The sequence below is a fragment of the Battus philenor genome, unplaced genomic scaffold (assembly GCF_028537555.1).
Source record: "Battus philenor isolate CCGP_79_NKW_IND1 unplaced genomic scaffold, ilBatPhil1.0.hap1 SCAF_24, whole genome shotgun sequence".
In the NCBI taxonomy this organism is placed as follows: Eukaryota; Metazoa; Arthropoda; class Insecta; order Lepidoptera; family Papilionidae; genus Battus; species Battus philenor.
The window spans coordinates 9,069,153-9,094,251 of record NW_027181687.1 but is presented as its reverse complement, the minus strand read 5'-3'; the positions used below and the strand labels follow the sequence as shown (position 1 = coordinate 9,094,251).

Below are 25,099 nucleotides of genomic sequence, written 5' to 3'. Positions count from 1 at the left end.
GATATTTTATACTTTTTACTGTCACTATTATAATAAACTTTTATTTTTATCTGAGTGTATTCATTTCATCCTTAATATCTTTATCAGTACTAGGTAATATATATGTAAAATTAAAATAAGAATACTTTGTTGTAAGACCTATTTAAAAAAATTATATTATACCTATAATTATTTTTGTACAACGATTAGAAGAAGTAGAAAGTACTTCAATAAATTTAATTTGATGTTTTCTTTTATGTTAGACATATTGTACATTTATTATTTTAAAAACAGAGAATTTAACTTGTGCAAATGAAAATTATTTTTGTTTACGGTTGTAGTCAAGTGTAGTTTTATATCATTTTCGTATTCAAACCTCTTTCAGGATTGTGTGAAGTGAGAATGTTTAGCTTATTTTACATTTTGCAGGAAGATAGATCAAATTAACTTATAAGAAAATTATTAGAATACCAACAGGTACGCGTACTAGAAAATTTATACTCAAATCGTAAATGTCATAGTGTATAAACATCCTTATCAAACTTTAAAAAAACGATAATATGAATACCTTCGTTTTTTAAGTAATTATTACCTAAAAAAGGAAATTGTGGGTATAGCTGAATTATACAGGCTTAAATACTGCTAGTTATATTGAAGTTGGTTTAAGTTAGTGATTCTCTAAACGGCTATCTTTTTGTAATTTTCTTTAACATGGAAGAAGAAGAGGAAACTTACTCTGCAAAAACATTACAAAAATGTTCTTACAGATTTTTGCAACAAACCGCGAAAGGAATGCATTTACCCTGCAACGTTAAAGTAAGTTATATAACTTTCCTTTTAAATAACTGAACATACACATTTCACTCTCGTTTTGAAAGTTTTATTAATTGCTTCAAAATTTGAATAAATGATTTGTATTAAGTTTTAATTGTAAAAAAAGGTAACGTAAGGTATTTGGTATTTATAAACAGTTCTAAACTTTTTAATATAACTACATATTATCCCGCAAGACACAGTGTAGGTTTACTTTTGAGATCCTTGAAAAGAGCATAGGACGAAGGAGTTTTTCAAAAAGGATAGGAAAAACTTTTCACTTCACTTCAAATATCAACAGCTTAGCATAAAATGTCACTTGTTACTACTAGAAAAAAACAATATCAATTTAAAATTATTTTACAGTAATGGAATGATACCTGTAACTGTTTTTGTTTACTAGTTTATTATTATAATATATTGTTAGGTATTTTATACTTTCCTATTATGCAAATTTGATCAACCATTGTTCTCCATTTAGAAAAATGTATATTTTGCTATTTTGAAACTGAGGCAAATTTACATATTGAAAATTTAATTAAACAACAATAGTAAGTGCCTTTTTATTATTTTAAGACACTACTTGTGTGTTTTTAATCCATAATTATGTCTAATTAAGTATTTGATCAAAAAATTGTGTGATATATACATAACAATATTGGTATAATTAATTAATTAATAATTGGCTAATGATTTTATATTACCTTTAATAATCATTTTTTTAGAAAAAAGACTTGATTGAATTAATAATAGCTAAAAAGTATAAACCTAGCAGTGAAGTCGAACTTATTATTATGCGATTAAAAAGTGAACGTCTCCACTTAGCAATGTCTAAAAAGAAAAAAGACATAAGAAAAAAGACACAAGAAAGTCACAGATTCAAGGTAAGTGTTCCAATGTCATACTATATTAAATTTGGTACATATCCACTATATACAATAATTATTATGCACACATATGAATGCTTTTAACTTGGCCTTACCAGGAGCAGATAACAGATACAGATTAACTTCAAGAGTTTGTGGTAGTCAGATTTTCATGGTATAATTGTAAATTAATACTGTTCTTGGCATAAGGATAACTTGGATTACAATTAAAATTAATGTAAATGACACAATGGGTTTAGACAAATATTTGATTTTATATTTATAAATACATCAATGGTATTTAGTAGTTATTTGTAAACATTAATATCTTAGTGGTAGCTGTGAAGACTTAGTGATAAAAGCCTGATTTATAATCATTGACTTCGGTTCAATACCTGTCAGAAATAGAAAGTCCATGTTGTGTGAAATATATAATATCAAACTTTCCACAAGGTGCAGATTATATATTGTGAGACCACTGGACAACTCTGAAACTTTATATATCCATCAAACTGCTTTGGGTCCACATCTGATCTGCAACATATCTTTTTAAGGAGACCTATGTTCCAACTGTATTAACATAGGTGGATAGTAGTATATACTGGTTATATCAAACCAAACCATCCTGTATATACGAGTATGAGATTTCTACTGATGGACTGACTCATCAGGATATTTCTGAAACCTTGAAGCTGGATGACTTAAAATTTGGTGGGAATATTCCTTTCTCTGGGTAGAGGTCAGCTGAGAACGGATTTTACGAAATTCCATTACATTATTCCATAATTTTTAGTAGACAACTTGACCTGGATATGTATCATGATTTGAATCAGAATAAAATTCAACTTTTATATTGTTTATTTACTGTTTGTTTTGCTCTTATGATTGTCATTATGACTTATTTTGTGATCTTCTTTTACATTTCTTATGACACCTTTTGTGTTTTTCAGTTTTAGAAATAGTTATGAAAAATGTTGTGCACATTGGTCACTAATGTATGCATTGATTTTAAGATTGCTGTAATGTTTTTATTTGTGTTTATGTTGTTGACATGCCTTAAAAATATAAACAATAAAAAGTGTTTTGGAATAGGATTACCTTGTTCCAGTTTCAAAGTATTTGCAAATTAACAGTGAAAAAAGTTGAAGTTTAGTTACTTTGCTACAATTTAAAAATATATGCCAACAGACTAGTTAAGTCTGTATGATAGGCAGGTCCTCTTTCAAATAGATAACATAGCATATATATTCTCAAGTTTTTTTTTTCTTGAAGGGAATATTTACTCTGTCTTACATTTATATTTTTACAATTGGAACTAGATTATTTCTCTAAGTAATATTCTACCTTTGTATGATTTTAATATTTTTATAAAATTTTGCCTTAGCTATTTTGCCTATTTTGATTAACATTGTTAATTTTTGATTCTGTGTTGCTATGACAAAAAAATTCTAATAGCGGAAACATACATAGATATACACATATCTATATATACATAGATGTAGGGGAATGTTATTTCGTAGAGTTGCCACAGTGAATAAACATGTTATAGAAGTTTTTTTTTTTAATACTGTAGATTTATAATAATTTTTTATTTTACTTTTTTATCGTATGTCGTACACACTTTTGGAAAACCATAATTTTGTCATCGGTTTCTAATGTATATTTTACTTATTATAGTTTATTATCAACTAATTTAGGTTAAACAATTAAATAAATTTTCGCATTTCCAGCGCCTTGCAAGAGAATACTTTTATGCGTTTTCATATTACGCTGAATAAATCTTTCGTGTTAATGTAAAAAAAAATCGTAATAATCCCGCAAACTTTTATGGTATATCGGTATCATGTTCCCTCGTTAATTATTAATAATTTAAATATTATTTTTTATGCCATCTTTGCAATATTGTAACAATAGTGTGCTGTGTATAAATAACAAGCCAAATAGAAAAAAATGGAGTCGGTTCGTATGTAATAACTATGAAGTGCAATTTATTTAAAAAAAATAAGTATTATTGATTTATTAGTTTTGTCGCCTATAAAAGAGGTGAGATGTTAAATATCACTTATTAGGCATAGATTATTTGTAGAAGTGGAGGGAAAGTGAAAATTCTACTTGTTTTGCCTTTTAAAAATGGTTTCGTAATATAATATCTTTAGAATAAGCCTAACGTTAAATCTACGTTTTAATTAGACTGAAAAATTCAATACATGACTTCAATTTTTCAACAGCTAATTTGATATTTTTCAATTAACCGGTAAATAATCGTCGAATACGTTATCCTTCCAAATTTCTTACATAAAGGTAATGTTCATTTTGGACAATACGTACTTACTTTAATGTAAGCATTTACTTTTTTTTCCTAAGACCCTGATTTTTATAACAAAAACATAATATTAAAGTTTGGAATGTATTAACTGTCACATCTGAAAATTCCAAGACGACTGGAATCGATTTTTTCATTTCACTTATTTTATTTATGATTATAGTTTAACTAGGTTGCTTTGTTCGCGTGCTGCGGCGCACGCCAGCACCTTCTCGTTGCCAAGAACATATACACCTGCCAATCGATTAAGACAAAAACAGATAATCAAAGGACATTCAAAAAAGTGCGAGAAATCTCCTTGTCTTACATTTTTTAATGTTTTATTTAATCCAATCGATCATATTTTAGTAAATATCCGAGCTGTTATAAAAACTATCGAAATACAGAGATGATGCTTGAGAGACATTTACAATACTCAACATTCATAGCTCTGGAGCTTGGTAGGCATACTTTGGAGGAACTAAAAATTAAATACCGAATAAATAAGACCTAAGTTCTAATGTGACGTCACTACATATTGTGACGTCATAGTTTTTCAACTTTGACAACCATGTTAATCAAATGTATAAGTAAAACATTACTAATCAAACTATTGAGTGCAAAATAAAATATTAATTCATAATTATTTTGATTTGCTCTTAATAGTTTTTATTTTTATTCTTATTATTCTTTTTATGTTTATTCTTAACCATTCGTAAATACACTTGTATCCGGAGATGGGTACTATTCAAGCTAATGCGCAGCAAAGCGAAAACTTTAATTTATACTTAGCTTTTATTTAAACGTAATACTTTTTCTTACTAAGCTTTATTCGTTGTACGTCAAAACGTTCTAAAACACAATTGCAGATCCGTTACTGTCGCGGTAACTCAAATTGGTAATATAATCAAAGATATAGATAATAATAATTTTATAAAATTTGTTTTCTCTTTTCATTAATATAAATGAATCATTTTTCTATTACAATTTGCTATTTAAGTATCTAATAAAGCCATCTTTATTTTGAATAATGATTGATTTAGATCGGAGCTGCGGAATCGTTTCTCCGTTCTCGGAACGAACTCTACCACATATGTCAACGCGTAGTCAACGAGTAGAACCACATTAAAATGGCCTACACAGAGACCAGCTCCGTCGTTCTTGGCAATAAAATACATACGCGAGAAGAATAGATGTTACAGATGACCTAGAATCTCATTGAAGAAAGGCACCAACTCCTTCTTCAAATTCTGGACACGAGCGATATGGCAGTGCACGAAGATCTGAAGATGAAATATAGACGAATTTGCCGGAAAATCTACCGCAGCACTCGTCATGACCGTCGAGTATGGGCTGAAGGTGTTGCAGATTACGTCCAACGCGCTGCCAATTCCCGCAATTTCAGATAAGTGTACAAGGCGGCGAAAACACTTACCGGGAATCCAAACCAGAGGTAGAAGAAGCCCTTGAAAGATAAGAGAGGGCAGCTTATCGTGACATCGGAGGGACAGCTTCAACCCTGGCGAGAACACTTCGAGGAGGTCTTCCGAGTTTCGATCGACCCCGTCTCTACAGCGACAACTGCTGCAAGCTCTCCCCCTTCGAGAGAGGAAGTAGTGAAGGCAACCCGTTCTCTAAAGAACAGGAAAGCTCCAGGAGTGGGTCTCATTACAGCGACAATGCTGAAAGCCGACTTACCCACTGCTGCAAGCGCGCTGATGCCACATCTTAGGAACATTTAGTTAGCCGAAAAGTTACCCGACGACTGTAATAAGGGCCTTGTCATCACCGTACCCAAGAAGGGGGACCTGAGTGAATGCGGCAATTGGAGAGGTATCACTTTGCTCTCGATTCCTTCTAAGGTGCTCTGCAGGATCATATCGGATATATATAGGCTATCGAGGGCTGTAGAGCCTCTTATTCTCAAAGAACAAGCTGGCTTCTGAACCAACCGATCATGTACGGACCAGATCAACACCTTACGCATAATCCTCGAACAGGCATCAGAATGGCAAAGGGAAATGTATTTGACTTTGAAAAAGCCTTCGACACGCTCAGATGGTGTTGTATCTGGAACCCGCTGCATGAAATTAGTGTACCCAAGACAATCACCAACATAATCAAGGCCATCTACTCATGACAGCCTAGTCTCTGAAGATTAAGGGTCCATGCAGGTGTGCGACAGGGGTGCCTTCTTTTACCTCTTTTTTTCCTTATCGTTCTGGATGGCATCATGAACACCACCAACAGCGGCAAGCGCCGTGGTATAGAGTGGGGACTGTCCAATGTCTTGGTTGATTTCGACTATGCCGATGACCTATGCCTATTGAGCGACACACATGCCGACATGCAAGCCAAACTGGACGATCTATAACGAGAGATTTGGAGATGGGACTTAAAATTAACATCTGGAAGACCCAAGAAATGAGGTGCGGAGTAACAGGTTCTCTGCCGTTGCTTATTGGCACAGAGGGAGTGGTGAGAGTCCACACATTCTCTTACCTCGGTAGCGTAGTATCGGAATCAGGAAGGACCGAAGAGGACACCGCGTCGAGAATCTCCAAGGAAAAGGCAGCCTTCGCACGGTTCCGTTCTGTAAGGCAACTACGGAAGCTGACTAGGAGAGTTAAGCTCAAAATATTCCTGGCCAATTTGAAAACCGTGTTGGTATATAGTTGCGAGACGTGGAAGGTTACCCATGATATCACCCGACGGCTCCAAGTCTTCTTTAATAACTGTCTTCGACGTATTCTCGGTATATACTAGAATGAGAAAATCTCCAACGTAGACCTCTGCGGTGAGATGCTGATCGACCAGCTGATCAAACGCCGCAAGTGATACTGGTTAGGCCACACGCTCCGAAGGGAACCTAATTACATACCGAGGCAAGCCCTTGAATTGGATCACTGCAGAAGTGAAGGCAGTTGGAATGACGAGGACCGAAGTAAAGCGCGAGGCTAAAAACCGTTCGGGATGGCGACGTACTGTGGACGCCCTCTGCCCCATCTTGGGAACATAGGAATAAATAAAATGATGTGTGTTTCGTACACTTCAACAAGCCATTATTAGTACTTCCACCGTTTCCGTACTATGGTTATCTGTAAGTTATTGCCTTGTATGGTAGGACCGCCCATTGTACTTTTTTGGATATTATTGTAAACCTATTTAAATGTACCCTAGCGTGTTCAATAAAGAATATAAAACTAAATTAAAATACTCGATATTATTTTAATGAAAGGAAATACCATTATTGACTCACTGCGCGTGCAGCGCGGAGCGACTGCATCGCCGGCGCTGGCTTGTGTCTGCAGTAGCGGCAACAAAACGTCACGACACGGAACGCGCTCTCAACCGTTTCCATGGTGATCGTTATTTGTTAGATGAATTAATATAAACCACAGTTATTGTAACTTTTATACTATTTATACAAGTCCTAACCGCCGCAACATTATATATGAATATTTATATTAAATGGAATTAATAAGAGTACTAAATACCGGTACTGTTTTTTTTTCATACTTGAGTATTTTGACATTTACGAAGTGATCGCGCTCCTGTGCAAATATCTCTATCTGCTTTTATCGATATCGTCACAATATCGATACAATTAAGCACAATTAAGAATTATTATTAGTATGCGTTTATAAATGTGTTTTAAGAAAACAATCGACGGATTAATACATTTCATTTTGAATGATCAATTTTCTATAATAATTTTTTTAAAGCTAATTCGATTTTTTTTAACGCCTTGTTTAGTAAGACCATGTCCATATAGTAACGGTATTATGTTAAAACTTTATATATTTCCTCGTTCTCTGTTAAATATCCAGGCTATGGGCATTTATAAGAGAAAAATTAAAAGAAAAACAATCTAACTACTTTCCTAGTTGTTTTTACTGGCGGAAATCTATGTTCAGGGTACAAAAATGCTACGAGTTACACAACTTGCAAGGTAAGCGCTCACTGTACTATTGAGCAAAATAAGACACGCGTGCAGGTTTGAACAAGCGAGAAACAGGCGCCGCCGGATGAAACGCGTCGTAGATTTGTACGCCGCCGCTGAGTAGCTGGGTAAAACAAATGCAAATCGGCGCCGGCGTGAACGTGTTACACAATTCTGATTGTATAGCCGAAAGTAAACGTGCTAGATAAAAATGATTTAGGTGAAGTTGTGCATAATTTTATGCCGGCTTAACGCAAGCTTTAGTTTTGAGATCGGAGAAAGATTCCTTCGTATTTCATATGTAAATTCAAAATATTTTTTTAAGGTTCCTTTATATTTAGTTATAGTATGTAGTTGCCATTTCATTAGATGGCTTTTTGCCATTTTGTAAGGAAATGGCATGGTGCCGCTCTTGTAGAAAATTCTTGATATCTGATCAAAACCTAGTCTTCCCTAAATGTTAACTTGACAGTACCTAAATAATTGTGAAAATACCGAATGTGGTGCAAATCTAAATGTGCAAGGCCAAGGTCTATCTGGGCAAAGCATACGACAGATGCATATTAAACTCTCAGCCAAACTCCAAGGTGGCTAAGGTTGTGCGTGGTCTAACGTTATCGTGCTGAAAGACCATACCATAGCAATTCACGGTCTGGCCTTAAGACTGTCGCAAAATCTGACACCCTTGACCTCAGAGTAAAAGAAGATATAATGGGAGCACGAGCAAAAGGGAGGAATGTAAAGATGTATTATGTGAAAGCACTCGCGAGGACGGATGGCAATAAGATGGCGAACCAGTTGGCCAGGACGCAGCTATGAAGAGCAAGAGAAGACCGGAATTCGGGAGATGGCTTATTTCCTGCGTTAAGCGACAACTCAGGCTGAACACGCTTGGCAAATGGAATAGCTGCATCCACAAAGAGTAAATTCTTCCTGGACGCCGATCGCGTATTCCGGAAACTTCAGCTGCTTCAAGGCACAGGAGATTCTCTGGGTACTTACCTAGGTTTAAGCTCAAGAAGAGTCCTTCGTGCATCTGTGACCCAGATGTGGACCGACCAGATCGTGGTGCACTTTATCGCCGGCTGTCCTGTACATATTTGTAGGGCACCGCCTTGATCATCACCTCATGGGCAACAATAAAAGTCGTCGGCTTTCTAGAACTGTTGAAAAGTTCAGTGCACGATCAAAAAAGATAAAATAAAATTCGGATTAAAACAAAAGGGTCGGATAAGATTCGCTGTAAGTTACGCCTGTAAGCAAAAACAGGAACATGAATGATGTTAATAATATTAGATATAAAAATAGATTTACTGGAAAGGAAATTATTATTAGAAGTACAAATTTAACTAAATTATATATGAGTCAAATAAACTGTGATATTGTGATTGTGTGATATCTGTGATCTAGGAATGAGAAGGAAGGCGATGTGTGAAAGAAGATATGAAAGAGAAAGGAAGAAAAATATTGCGAACGACAAAAGGAAAGTATATAAGAAATTGAGACGGATGAAAGGAGAAAGATGAATAAAATTAAAATATTAAAAAAAAAACACCTAATAATGTAAAGTCCTTACCTTAAATAAGGTAGGAGAAAAGAGAAGCCACCTAAAAGGTGCCGCCCTTCTATCGATAAAAGTTAAAATTATGTCCTTCCAATGACACTACGCCCACACCTTTAACCTGGGTTTTTCCAAGTCTGTGAACAAACAAATAAAAACTTTTTTCGCAGGTTTTCATCGTAAGTAATCCAGTTTTCATCATCAGTTATCAATCTCTTCATAAACGGGTCGATTTCATTCGCCTTTTCAGCCCATAGACACCTACTGCATGGCATAGGCCTCGTCCAAAGCTATCTATGGGAGCATGTATCTTAATTTTCACGTTTCGCTGGAGATTTAGTTTGATATTATGGTACGTAGAGGCCGCTGCTGCCGATCCTCTCGAAACTTGTTTGTACAAGCAAAGTGTGAATTACATAAGATAGTAACCCGGCTCGAACCCGCGACCTACTATCGCAAGTATCAATCCTCTACCGGTTGTACACATAGATTTCATTGTCTTAATAAAAAATCACATATGAACACGGTTCATTAGGTTTCTGTCAACTTGTGTAGTACCTAAATAACAATTTTTTTATATACTCTTTTTTACTCCAATACCTCATTTCGCGTCGCGGTTACGTCCTAAAAAATAATATGCAAAGTGAATTAAGTTTTTCTATAGCAATCTATTTAAAGATCGAAGATAAGTTTCAGGGTTACGAAAATACTAGTTTTTAAAAAGAAAATTGAAAGAACTAAACATTTGAAAAACAAAAATAATATAAAATTTTGTTACATACCAAAAAACAAAAAAAAAGTATTCAATAAAAAAAATTATTCAATTAATTTATGAAAACAAAATTAAAATTAATCACTGTCTCATAAGTCCACAGTGGCTGTTGTCATCTCATCAAGTCAGCTTTCTTTCACAAAAAATTGGTCCAATATTTGCTGAACAGATGTTTTTTCAACGTAAAATAAATTTCCTTATAGTAAATGATTTTCGTAGCTACCGCCTAGGACACTTTGAAACTCCTTCCACTGTCAGGATCGTTATTAAAACGGAAATTTGTTTGGAGGTAAAATTTCGTTCTTTGGAGATTTCTATAGAACGGTCACTGTCATCTTTTTTATTGGCAAATTGCAATTCGGCAAAAAAAAATAATTTAAAAGGATATATTAAAGACGAATCCAAAACAACGATACCTCGAAAATCTATTGAAACACAGCACAATGAAAATTTGTACTAATTAAGTGGCTTCGCAACTTTGAAAAAACGCAAACCGTGGTATTGGTGTATATGCTTTTTTTTTAAATAGGACAAAACTGCTAAAGATCAATTTTTAACTACAACTACGTCATAACTAATAGAATAAATCATATTTATTTTTATCAGTTTTTTTAAATGACGTCAAAGTCATCCGTAACTAAACAACCAGAGCGTGGTGCATATTTGACTTGAAAATTCCGGCATCGAAAACGCTTGAACCAATTTTGTGCTACTCTTACTGACATTATATTAAATCTATAAACGTCACGAATTTTCTTTGCTTCTTGCCTTATATGTTTTCCTTTTTTTAAGTAAAAATTTTAAAATGTACCAAATTTATTTATTAGATTCCCTCATTTTGATATTAAGAAATATAAGTGAAAAATAACTCTAACATGTTACTTACTTCATTTTTAACTTGAAAAGGTGACCATCAAAACTAGTCAGACATCAAAAGTACAGCCATGGAAATTTTATTACAAGGCTATACATACTCTTTACATACAACAACCTTTTTGCGATGTTCTTTTTCTTGGGCCCAATATTTTTGTACTTACGTTGTTGATGTTGATGCCTTTTAAATATACAAGTGTAATTAAGTGCAAAAAATATCTAACTCTTTTCACCTGTTACCCAAATGAATTTTATTCATCATCCGCTCCTCATTTAAGAACGCGGGTATGCGTATTGAAAGAAGTCCGTCGATTACAAATACCCCGAAACGGGTGATTTTAACATCGCACTCAGCACCCGAAGCACGCAAGGCAACCATCAAACCGAAGCGCATCCTCAGAAACCATACGGTGACCCGTGAAACATACTCGAGGATTACAACTTCTGGAAGTGACAGAGTGCTGAGAAGTTTTCGCTTTAAAAAACTAAGCAAGGATTTGAATATTTGCGATAATATCGTGTTCAATTCAAACGGTCGAAATACAGATAATGCAAACGAACCGCTATTTGATTTTGCTAGCTGCGAGAGAGCCATAGCGAAACTCACTACCCCCTATAGCTGCAAATTTTCATTTATTGATGAAAAGACGCAGCAAAGCACAGAAGGACAACTTTTATGCTATAAGGTGAGTGTTTGTTGTTTTTGTCAAAATCATTTCAAAATATGCTCACATAGAGTAGGTTGCTTTTGTCTTTACATCGTCTCAAACTAATTATTTTTAAGTGGTGAAATTAGTTTGTGAACCTCTGCTAAAAATATGGTATATTTACTTTATCAAATCGATGCTGTGCAATTGATTAGCGGAATCCTAAATTATATCACGGTCGCATTTACAATAATTGTACTTTCAAAACGTTTTGTTCAACCTATTGTGTTTAACGTATATAAAATTTACAGATAAAAAATTTTAAAATAACGTACGTGGGTACAGGCTTCCTATGGCAGATTATTTATTTATTGTCCAACATTACCTGCCCAAGTTATCTGAAAATATTTTTAATTAATGGTACATGTTTTCAATGCTTTAAATGATAAATTGAACACTTGTATGCGCACGAGCTACCGCCTAAAACAAGTTAGCGAAGCCGCGTGCGAACCGCCTCCTATCTTTAACCGCGACTGGTCGACAGACTATACACAGAATTAGGAAACAGCTTTAAGTTTTTACTAATCCAACACAAGTTAAAGCCTTACTATTCAAATAATATAATGACGAACTTAAATGCATATACTCTTGACTAGTGCCACTTTAAACAGAGAGTTGTCCTTTTAAGCAATCTACCTTCAAAAAATTGTAACTCTTGTTTATAATGTTAGATAAATTCAAAATGTTAGTTATTCTAGACGGTTCCATCTCTCCATATCTTGAATTTTCCAAATTTAAAATATTATGTAACAATTTTTCTTAGAAATTGCGTATTTTAAGAACAACATTAACCTGCATATTGTCTATTTTTTTCTTTTAGACACCTTCATCAGTACGTAATAAATCCAGAATATTAAGCAGAATTAATCCTCTTTCGGAAATGCCATCGGAAAAAGATTGTAGCGTGAAAGGAATGACTTTCAGAGGAAGCGATGGAAAGATCACGCAAGTGCGTGGACTGATATACAAAAGACTTCAAGCAAATTGTGATATAACAAACCAAACAGATATAAACGTTGAAGATTTTTTTAATTTGGAAGCAACCTATATACCGAATGACGAGTCAGTTAAGGATGAGAATTTTATTGAAAAGTACCTACGCATGCCGCCTTATCCTGGTGCTGATCAAGATATAGAATTTGAAAGCATAAAAGACATAGACAGTGTCGACTCAGAGTTTTTTAATAGCTCATCTGTGTACAATAAAAAAACAACAAATGAAATTGAGAGCGATGAGTTTTACAACAGCGATTACGACGCAATGCCGATGATTGAACAAGGTTTTAACTTCCAGAATAAAGACATCGTACATCCTTTACATGTTCAAGTATGTGATGGTACTGAAAACGGTGAGTATAAGTAAACAAAAATTTTAAATTGTGACTAGGGCTGCAGTGTACTATTATTGTCGCGAAGGACTATGTCTTGCAGTGCGCGTCTATTGGCTGACGTGAACGAATGAATGAAATCAATACAATGAATGGTTATGACGTGACGTGAACGAATGAATACAATGAATGGTTATACGTGTAAAAGCTTTACAGAGGTAAATACTCTAATTTTTAAGCAAAAAGCTTTTTTAATTAACTTTTATATAAAGTGATCACTCTGAAATATGTTACATAATTTTTTTTTATTGTACGATAACATCAGGCAGGACAAAGTGTGTAGTGACAGTAATCTATTTTTAAATTATCTATTTTTCTTACTATCATTACTATTACTTTATTTTTTTATATCTGAAAACATTGAGTTTTGCATAGGTTATACCATACATTAGTTGAAAGCAATAAATTAGATATGGTGAATGTTACAAGCTTTCACACGTGTATCCAATCGTTCTTATAAAGTGATTACTGTGAAATATGTTACGTTAGTTTTTTTTTTTTTTTTGTTTTACATGTGTTACAAAATTTAATATTTTATAGCGAGTATTTAAATAAATAAAAATTATATATAGTGATATTCTGATTAATGTTTAACTAAAATAATTTTTCGGAAAGAATTTAAGAATCTGTTGCTTAAGCAAACGTAGTTTCTCGTCTCGTTCGCACAACAAGATAATAGTTATCGGTTTCACTCGCACATAAAAATCCCGGGATTATAAAAAACAAAAGAACTTTCCCTAACAAGTTAATTCATTAAATTTCGGTATATAAGGATTCGAATATCTAATCCTTGCCGAAACATCATCTAACGATTTATCCGCGAACATTAAAGATATTTGTAATAATATAAAATCAATATGCCGGCAATGATTTACGGAATCGAGACGTGGTCGTTTACGGTGTGCCTTATAAGAAGACACAAGATCACCTGGAGAGCAATGGAGTTTTTTTAGTGAGATCTGAACAGATGTAATTCGAAAAAAATCCTCGTCTGACGTGACTGTAGGCGGAGCACATCGCTCGTGCAGCCGTCAGCTGTAAAGTTCGACAGATTCTCGAGTGGCGACCAGAAACTGGTAGGCACAGCGTGAATGGGCCCCCCACTAGGTGAACTCATGACAGGCGAAGTCGCAGGAAGTCGGTAGATGTGAAAAGCGCAAGACCAACCATCGAGGCGATCTTGGAGAGAGGCCTATGCCTTACAATATTGTTAAACACTGTCCAATGTATTTTGTTAATAAATGAATAAATAAAAAAAACTAAAAACACCTTTTTAATGCAGTTTTGGAGAAGGCAGACAAAAATTCAAACAAAGATATGTCGGAGCAAATAGACAATTGGAACAATGAATGTCTTACCTATCAACCGCTGTTGCAAATGGCAAAACCTTCAGCCGACGCTAGCCGCGATTTGCGTGGCGCAACAGTCAAACCCGCTGGGTAAGTAATTTCAATTGTTTTATCTACTGTCCAATAAATATCATTTTCTCTTATAATAGTATATCTCTAATTCTAAGCTTGTGTTCTATCGTGTGTTTAATATAAATTCATAAGATACTTCCTAGTTTGTGGGAATTTAACAAAGTATTAATATCTCTACTGGCAACGCATGGATGACATTTCCAAATAATATATTTTTAAATACTGTTTGCAATACATGACAAGGTAAAAAATCTCGTGTAGTTCAAGGTAATAACGTCTTTGTCAGGCCCATATCAAAATAGCTATTAAAAATTGGTAATTTATATGTTTACGTACGATGTACGACTCAAGTTACGTCGGTAGAATTATATAGCTGCAGCTACATAAATGTAGGTACAACTGAATAGTTACAGCTGTATAGCTATAGCTAAATAGCTACAGCTATATAGTTGAAACTATATTGCTGTAAATAATGCTATAGGTCTAAATTGTTAATGTATGTGGGTTTGATTATACTTTACACAAAATTGTATATATTCTCTACCGTTTTTTATAAATATACATACTCTTATTCGCTTGTAGAAGTACCGGTAAAGTTTGATAGATTTCTATAAACTTGGAATTGGGCTGCATTCGGTGTCTCCTTGACGAAGTCGTTTGTCCACCTTGTCAGTGAGTTCTTCGTTGTGCTTGATCCGTGGTCACCAGTCTATAAGACCCGAGCTGCTTAAAGCGTGAGACGACGTAGGCATGTCAAAGCACGCACTCGGAATTTCTCTACAAAATTGAATTATCAAGTCTCAATAATCAAATAAAGATTCGAAGGCGAATGCAAGCAGCTGTAGCCTAACGGATTAGCAAATTGAAGTGGTGGTGGTATGGCTATATAGACCGCAGAAAGGAATGATGTGGCCTTAAGATTCTGGTTTGGATCCCACGAGCAGTGTAGGACGTACACTCACAAGGTGGACAGACGATCAGGTTAAAGTCGCTGGGTGCAGGCCGCTTTCAACAGGACCTAATGAATAGCTATTGGGTAGTAAATGTCTTACAGCTGAAGTGTTGATGATGATAACTTCATAACTTGATACCAAACTAAAACCTAAAACAGTAATCGATAAATTACAATTCAATGAGAAACAGTAGAACAATGACTGCCTTGTCTTCTTATATCCCTCTTCACCTTTATGCAAAATCGAATATAAAACTTCACTAAGTAACTAGTCTTTTTAAATTACACGTTTATATACGGTGAAATTAAAAATCACAAATACCGAGAAAGTGATAAAGGATATAACTATTATATTTCGTGACAATACATGAAGTTTTTTTGTTATAAATTGCATTCGACAATAGAAGATACTGCCTCGCACACATTTAGAGTTATGCAGTTACCTTGTGGTCAGTGATAACTTTTGTTTTTATGATTACTTTGACAATTAAATTCCAATTTAATCGATATTTTTATATACTCAACTATAAATCGTACAATTTAAAAATTGTATTTAAAATACCGAAAAAAGGCAAGTTTGATATTTTTTCGGATTTTTTTTAATCGATGTAAAGTTCTAGATTTAGACGACTCAAATTTTCCAACAATTGTCTAGTGAAGGTAAATATTTCGTTTTGTTAACTTCAAATTCGTTTTTTGCACTACTGGTTGGATTTGAATACTACCGCTTGACTGCACTTTTCCGTTTGTTTGGTATGCACGAATGGCTTTTCAGAGTGGCGCATGACACATCTACCGCGGACAACGAACGCGGATGCTCTAGTAAGTTTAATGCTTGTATTTTTTTCAATTATTATTTGCTTACACCTATATACACTCCCTTATACGAACACACATAATATGCGCGTGCGTATACACGCCTACACAAATTTAAAATAAATAGTGATCGATATAATCTAATAAAAATAAACTACCCGTTATTATTAGGCTCCGTAAAATGTCTCACTCATTAGAAGGTCAATGTACATTTTATAACAAGCTACCAAACGACACAGAAAATTAATACATGAATAAATTTAAGTAATTTATTAAGCATAGGCTCTGCCCAAAGACATAATCTATTTATAAATTTAAACAAAAAAAACTTTTAGTACAATGATCAAAATAATTAAAACCCCACTTATTTTCTTCTTAGTTAGTAGGTGGCGACATTACGAACTAATGTCAAATTAAATATATCTTACAGCTATAAATAATTGTAATGATCTGAAATAAAGAAACTATTTTAATTTAATTTTTTACGCACTGAAAGTACGAGGGTTGATTGATTACTAGATGCTCATTTGAATCTCCCTCGCGGTAATTTAATAATTTTTTGTCAACCACAATTTTATAAACACAACAGTCAAGCAATTCACTGATTGTAGGTGCCCCACCTATAAGACAATCACACCCGGTACATTCAAACGCCGCACTGCCCTAAGACCTAGACGCGTACTCGAGTTTTCGGATGACGCGACCACAATACGATAAGTCATGTACACTGCACACAAGGCTGGATCGCATGCCAGGGAACGCCAACTCCCTACCATATTAGATAGAAGGGTTATTGTGATTTCTCCCAGCGCTAATGCTTTCCAAATTGGTAGTAATCTTATCCAGGTAACAGGTTAACAAGTCGAGGTTCGAAAGTTCCACTCCGGAGCCTTCAAGCTTCGCTACCTTAAATGAGCTCTTAGTCTAGAAGCCTCCAGCGTCCTGTCGCTTCGAACTTGCGGCATCTGTAAATCTGCCACAATATCTTGAGCAAGCTGTGACATTTATTTTGTCCGTTCAAAGCAGACAATGTCGCGAATTTTGATAAAAATAGGAATAACTGGGTTTCATGTGTAAAAAAACAAACACTGAAACTGAAAGAAAGACACAATCTTTCTATATAAACAGCTACGCAACTCTTTGCCCTCACGCACACTTTCACGATTGCATGCACACTTCTGCATTTGTTTGTGTTTCAAATATTTAAGTTGTTGCTTTTTTTATTTCTTGCTTTTACTGTCACTTTAACTATAAATTACATTTTGAAATAAAATATTAAAATACAAAACGTTACATTCAGATATTTGTATTTGGTACATATACAGTTTGATTGATTATAAGTTTAAAAACTTTAATTAATGTATATATGGTTTTAATAATAAATTGTGTAATAATAATATAGTATTAAAAAGCGTTTTTCGAATATCTGTCCCACAGATATTGTACTGTTAGAATTTATTAGACGGTCTCATTCTAATACAAACAATATTTATTTTTGCTTTATATCGAGTATATTACTATAAAGGTGTAAAAACTTTAAAGTTTTTTGCTAACAAATGAGCTATACATTCACCCGTTTAAAACATTTACACCTATAACCAATCACCCTGTATCAACATCAGCAAAGTGAAAGTCCTCTGCTAGACACCTCTATAGATTTCCAATATGACCGGTATGAAGCAGGCTACAACCTTCACCCTGTATATTTACTTGTAAATAATATAATTTTCAAAATAATTCAAAAAAGTTTCTCGTTAATATATTTTTTTAAAACTTTCTGAATGACTAATAAATAAGATTGATATGTCTATTTAACTAGTATATATTCACGTTATATCACGACCTATAAGAAAAGTGGAAATTGTAGCTTCAAAAAAGAGTCCGATGCCTATGTAGAACAAACACCAAGGATGATGTTTTGAAAATGTTATTTCTTTTAGATGCCACGATAACACGTCAAAGTAACCATAACCGTACATTGGCACTCCGGGAAGGTTTATTTGAATTCTATAGAGTACAAGAGATTGTAAATGGTTCTTATTCAGGTATGGTTCCTTATTTAATTAATTACTTTTAATTGTATGTTAACAGAACTTGCAAGCAAGTACTAAGAGTTTATTTATTGCAAAGAGCTATTTATTACATAGAACCGACCATTGGATGAAATTGGTCCACGGTCATCACCAAAGATCACCACAATGGTCGGTCATGTGCTTTTTATTTTTCGCTAACTTGACCACCTAGTGTGTGTGGGGTGGCAGTCGCACTCGTGAATCTTTCGGCCCAACCGGTCATTGGTTGCACGAGCAATATGCCCCGCCCATTGCCACTGACCGGAAAATCTTCGGTCTGCGTCGGTGATCTCGGTTCTTTTGCAGATTTCTTCATTTCTGATTCGCAGATCTTGAAGACTGAGCTTGCTTCATAACAATAAATAAAGGGGAAGATCATTTATTTAGCTGACCTACAATTTTCAACAATTTATTTTTTTGTAAATTGTTAGTTTTCTAGTTAACTCATTAGCAGGGTTGATCATATGTATATCTTATTGATCAAATATTGTTTAGTTTTATTTAAAAAGAGATGCTTTAGACCTCTTCGAAACTTCGGGCCATTTGAAAACTGCCCACTCACCTTGTGGACGGACGTCCTAAGTTGCGCTTAGATGCGTCCTAAGTTTTCAATGCAATAAATAATGTTTCTTGTTAAATATGCACATGCTACTTGTTTACAGACCACGTCACAACATTGCCATCAAATTCAACTCCGGAAATAAATCTCACTATAGATGAAATGATGGAAGACGCCATGGAACTCATAATTGAAGATGGCGTAGGTATTTTTTTTTAAAACGTAATATCAATTATTTTTAAAAACTAACAGTGCATTGCAAAAAGAATATTCCGGATGCCCTGAAGAGATATATTTATGTACATCTATTGTTAACAATGAGTTCTATAATATTTATAATGTCAGCGAAGTCATTATCGTCATAATTGCAGCCGTAGAATATCAACTACTGGACAAAGCGCTCCCATACAGATTTTCAATAGGACCAGTTCAAAAAAGCCTATATCAAGTGTCTTCTATCGACCTTAATAAGGTCGTTTGTCTTGTCCGTCTGTCCTGGTCCATTCTGCCTCTTCAACTGCCAGCTCTTTGGTCTATTTGGTTACTTGGGAAATATTATACACAATTTATTTTGTTATTGCTACAACGATTTTAAAAGAAAAGTAATCGGTAAAAAGCTGCTTATTTCTATAATTTCAAATAATAATCGCCCATGACGAAGATCAATTTGTTTCACATTTTTATTAGTACATAATTAAATAAAAAACGGTTTTGTTACCGAAGTGTATTTTTTTTTGGATTTTTGATTCGATATCTAATATCCCAAGTTCTTTTGCTGCAGGAGAATAATATTGTTTGACACATTCATTATCATTTCAGTTGTTGGAACTGCACTGTTCAACGATAGGACTTATTTCCATAGTTCCAGTTAGGGGCCTGCACCCAGCGTCTACAGAAGACCTTATCAAAGGCCATCTGTCACATTCTCAAACGCCGTATACCGCGCTTGTCGGTTATAGTATAGGAAAAGTCAACATATTATTAAAACTAACGGATGCATTTTTCGGAATTATAGACATATATGGAGCGAATTGAACTGGAGATCAATGCACAGTGTCTCATCTGTTCTTGGGCTGGACCCGAGAATAAATTGAAGAGTCACATTGAAATGGTAAGTACGTTGTCAATATTTTTCTCATAAGTTCAAAGTTTTTTTTATTATAGTTTATTAACATTAGATTAAGTAACATGATGCTGTTACTTGGAACGACGCCGATAGATGTCGCTAATAGTGTATAGTCTATCGCTTGTAGTGGGTAGTCGTATATTAGAGCTATGAGTCTGCAATTTTTTAATATACAAGAATCAATGAAGACACGACATATATAGTGTTTAAACTTCAAATAGCTGTCAATGTACGGTATATTCTATTCAAACATTAATAGAATGTATACAAAATGTAATAGAATGTAATAGAATGTATACAAAAAAAAACCATTACCTTTTATCTATTCCCGCTTTGTACTATCAGAAGTTATTAGGCAGCCACATTGCAATAGAAAAATAAATTAACGTGAGGAATTTTAGAGATATCACTTTACACAGGATTATTGAAAATATAGGTTAGCTTAAATACGTTTTGCTGACTAAAACCAATCACTCCACGTTTTATATTTACTGATTCAGCGAATCTGGTTCCGCGTAACAGACATTGATTGAGCAGATTTCTTATTTTATAATTAACGCAAAATTATTAAGTCTAATATATTATCATGACTCATAAAAATTTAATAAACAATAATTAATTTTGACATGTATAATCCGAATTATTAAACGCTTTCATTTACTATATTATCAACACGTTAGATGTATTATTTCATAAATCATTAATTTTTGGATAGGATTTACCATACATTTAATAATAATTGAACTATACAACTACCCATTTAAAGCTCTAAACACCTACATCCAATCAAACTGTACAAAATAAGAAATCAGTCTTTAAAATTTAATTATTTTGATTAATTTCCAGGAACATCCAAATCACATCACAAAAATGTACGTAAATGAATGCAGCTCAAGATTCACACTCGACATATTAACACAGAGTGAACTCTGGTTGAGTGAGATTTTGGAGTTCAATTCTGAACTTTATGTACTAAGCGTTAAATACGAAAATCCCGATTGCTTAATGGCTTCGTTAAATGTGAGTATCAAGGAATTTTAGAACGGAGGTCCCTATGACCATTTTCTTTCAAATACTAGTTATGACACACAGATACCTGGTCTCTCAATCTTGACCACGTTATTAAACTTATAATGATAACGAGATATGGAGAGGGCTATTCTAGTCTCAACTCCAGAACCTTAAGGCTTCAGCGGCCATCTGTTCTACGAGCTTAGTGAATCGTTGTCACTTCAACTTGTCAATCTAGTAGGCTATGTCGACTAGTTTCGTTTGTCTCCGGATCCGCTCATTCCTGATTCGAACCCTGATCAAATTGACCACGTTTCAGTGCCGCAAGTCATCACTAGTGAAGATTTGAGATTAATAATAATTATCGCATATGAGCGATCGAGCTTCGCTGATGATTTTCTTTGCTTTTTTCAGACAATAACTTCGGGTGCATGCATGAAAGGTGATATAGGTAAAATAAGTATTTATAATACAGTAACTGGTGAGCCTTACACATGGGAAGGAATAATTCAACCCCTGTCTGTAAACATGCCGTTTGTTAATGGCGCCGTAGGTCTAAAACTTGAAATGTCCAGACTAAACCTTTTGCCAAACAGTGCTAACTTGAAATTGGTAAATCAAGAACTCGTCAATAACTCGCCTACCAAAGTCATAGTTGGCCAGCCGGTACTAAGTGACATTCATGTAAAAGTATACGTTAGGATCGAAAATTCTAATTCATCATTTATTGATGTCATTTCTTAATACAAAACCCATAATTCGAAATTAAAATGCATATCGTTCTACCCTCACAATTTTACAAGACATTTAGACTCTTGATTAAAATCATTGTTCTTAAATTATTATAGTTTTAAGTAAGAAATAAATACCAAATCTTTGGTTAAAATAAATTTAACGAATACGTTATTGAATATGCTCTTATGTCTCACTGGAAATACTCGAACCAGGGACAAGCATATAACTCTTGTTAGAAATTTTCTCTTTCTATAAAAATCATTGTTTTTAAATTATAGTTTTAACTAATTAAGTAAGAGATATATACCAAATCACTCGTAATTTTTTTTTAACGAGGATGTTATTTAATATATAACCTATGCTCAAATGTTTTACAAGAACTTTTCAGACCAGAGAAAAGCATAACTGAAATTTAGCTAGATATTTTCTCTCTCGATAAAAATCATTTTTCTTAAATTATAGTTTTAAATAATTAAGTGAGAAATATATACCAAATCTCTCGTTAAAATAACTTTAACGATGATGATAAATTTATTATTTATACTCCAATGTTCCTCAAGTTATACCCAGAAAAGAAAACAGCATACACGATAACATCTTCAGGGGACATAGTTTTTAGGTGTATTTGATCACCTTGTATTCACTGCGTTTACAGTGAAGAAATCACCAGTGTTCCGACGTCGTTGTCATTTACCTATGTTATATTTTCCTATAAATATTTCCTATATATTTACATCTTTTGATTACATATATACAAGTTATATAAAGTTTTAAGTCCAGGCGTAACTGGCAACTTTAATTATGTGCTTAATTAAAATCCAATCGATAAGCAGAAGTATAAATCAGTTATGTTTATGAAGTTTTTTTTTTGTTTTCGTTAATTTATTAAATATATATCTATCTACAAAATAGCTTAATTTTTGAAGTGTTTACAATATTGTTCATAATAATTGCTGACAATATTAAATTTAGAATCATGATTCCTGTCTAAATTCCTTTTTTAATTCTGATCCAAAAAATTTTACCTAAATAAAAGTTTTAATTTATTATAAACTTATTTTAGATAAAAAATACATATGTACATAGAGGCATCACATAAGCATTATTATGTTCAGTATTATATTCGATTTGATACTATTGGTATCATTTGTTATCTTTTTTGACTACATTTTATCCTGAGAGTTTACTACATTAATTAATCTTTTCTTTTATTATCAAGTATTACAAATATAAGAAATACTTTTGTATCAAATCACGATAAAGTTTTTTTTGGAATCTGTTGTATGAATGCTTACCAGTGCCATACCTACATAAGATTGTAAAACGGTGCATACTGTATGCAGATGCCCATTTATTTTTTTGATTATCTTTTTGTAAACTATAAGGTTGATAAATAAAAAATAAATCTGTTTATTGTTTTATTTTAACCCAAAGCCAAAAATATCCAAACTTATACTTATCTATATTTTATTCTGAGTTAATAGCACTTTATCAATATCATCTTTTTTAACAATTTAAAGGTATATGTGTTTATAGCGAACACCACCAATTTAAAGTAAAGATTGGTTTACATACATGCGTCTACATTTTAAAAGGTGTATAAGGCGTCTTGTCCACGGAATCTTTCCTCACGAATTAACCCTTAATGCATGACTTATTTATACATTAAAAATATATATATCTTGCAGATAAGTACACTACAATGCAGGTAAAAATATAAAAAAATACTTATCTAAAAAAACCTTGTTTCAGATATACAATAATACATTTACTTTTAAGTGTAGTACTCATTTTACGTTTAAGTAGTGTATTGCAGTTTTTCAAAATTATGCATTTAAGGGCTAAAAATATACGCAAGTTTGGACATAACACAGTAAGCTATCCGGCGAAACAACCGCCAAGTGCCAGACAATAGGGATTTTTTCATACAGAGCTATAAAGAAAACTCAAAAATGAGAAGAAAAAGTCGCAGCCGTGCGTATGTGGTCATCATTGTCGCTGCCATTTATGTCAACAAACGCACAACAGGTAAAAACATGTATTTAATAACAAGTGAATGTCCAGTGTGACTAAACTTGATATCGGTATTCGAAAACCATACATAGTCACATATTATATGAAAAACAGTGCAAGAACCACGGAAGGCGCTAAATGTGGACCGCTTTCCACCGGTCCTATAAGAAATGTATGAAGAAGGCCCGCAATTGATATCCGATAGCAGAAATGATGAATGCAAACCATCATATCACAGACTAAATAGAAATTTGTCCAAAAGTACACCGATTTAATGATAGTGCAGTACCGTGTACATGATTAAATGTAAACGCTTCCTTAATTCACTATTATAAAGTAATGAAATAAGTTGTAACAGTATTTCAAGAAATACACGCATGTGGAGTATTATTTGTTTATAATTTTTCTTCTTTATTTCAAGAAAAGTTAAGCTTTTCTTCATCTTGTATGTTAATAATTTTTAAAGTATTTAGATTAAATATAATAATAACGAATTTTTGAGATAATATGAAAAATAAATTTTTCATCTGTGTCGTTTGGTTACAAGATGAATTTTTGTCGCTACTTTATATTTTTTCTTACTACATATTTTTAATATATAACGTCAAAATATACACCTACCTGTTTGTAATCATATTGTTTTTATATTTTAAAAATATCATCATTGTTCAATATAAAAATTTCTTATAGCCCATCCTATATATCTCGTCCTAAGCTCATTTGGCATTGCCATCTTCTATATTCAATTTCTTTGTTTAGCCACATTTGTGTCATATTTCTGTAAGACGAAACCCAGCGAATACTGTTTATAAGATAGCGATAATTCCATTCTCAATCATATAATATTGTAAGAAAATGATATAATACTTTATTTCATATTACGTGGTGATATAAAAAAAAACATGCATTTATTTCACATGTAAGATGGATGGTTAAAATACAAACATTACCCGTCCATCGTATAATAATGTAAGTAACAAGAAACTTAATATATCTATTCTCTCTATCCAGCTTTTATAACCACGAACAAATATTATGGAGTGTTGACCTAGAGCTTGCGTTTCTGCCACACGTTACCTGTTCCTGTTTACTGGCATAAAATAATTGTGCATTGTTGTCACATATATTTTGATGACATATGTCACACGCATAAAATTTTATAAATTTATTTATAGTTTTTGGTAAATAAA

General features: G+C 33.3%; 1 protein-coding gene across 1 annotated transcript; it reads left to right on the top strand.

Moving 5' to 3' along the window:
• Window positions 1-705: 705 nt before the first annotated feature.
• On the top strand, window positions 706-21,929 carry LOC137924695 (uncharacterized). The gene is made up of 11 exons (XM_068768115.1): window positions 706-795; window positions 1,518-1,676; window positions 11,388-11,795; window positions 12,637-13,165; window positions 14,487-14,643; window positions 16,353-16,399; window positions 18,334-18,438; window positions 19,128-19,225; window positions 20,040-20,135; window positions 20,997-21,170; window positions 21,576-21,929. Exons 1-11 carry the CDS (start codon window positions 772-774, stop codon window positions 21,903-21,905), a joined length of 2,127 nt encoding a protein of 708 aa, XP_068624216.1. The 5' UTR covers window positions 706-771; the 3' UTR covers window positions 21,906-21,929.
• The last annotated feature ends 3,170 nt before the right edge of the window (window positions 21,930-25,099 follow it).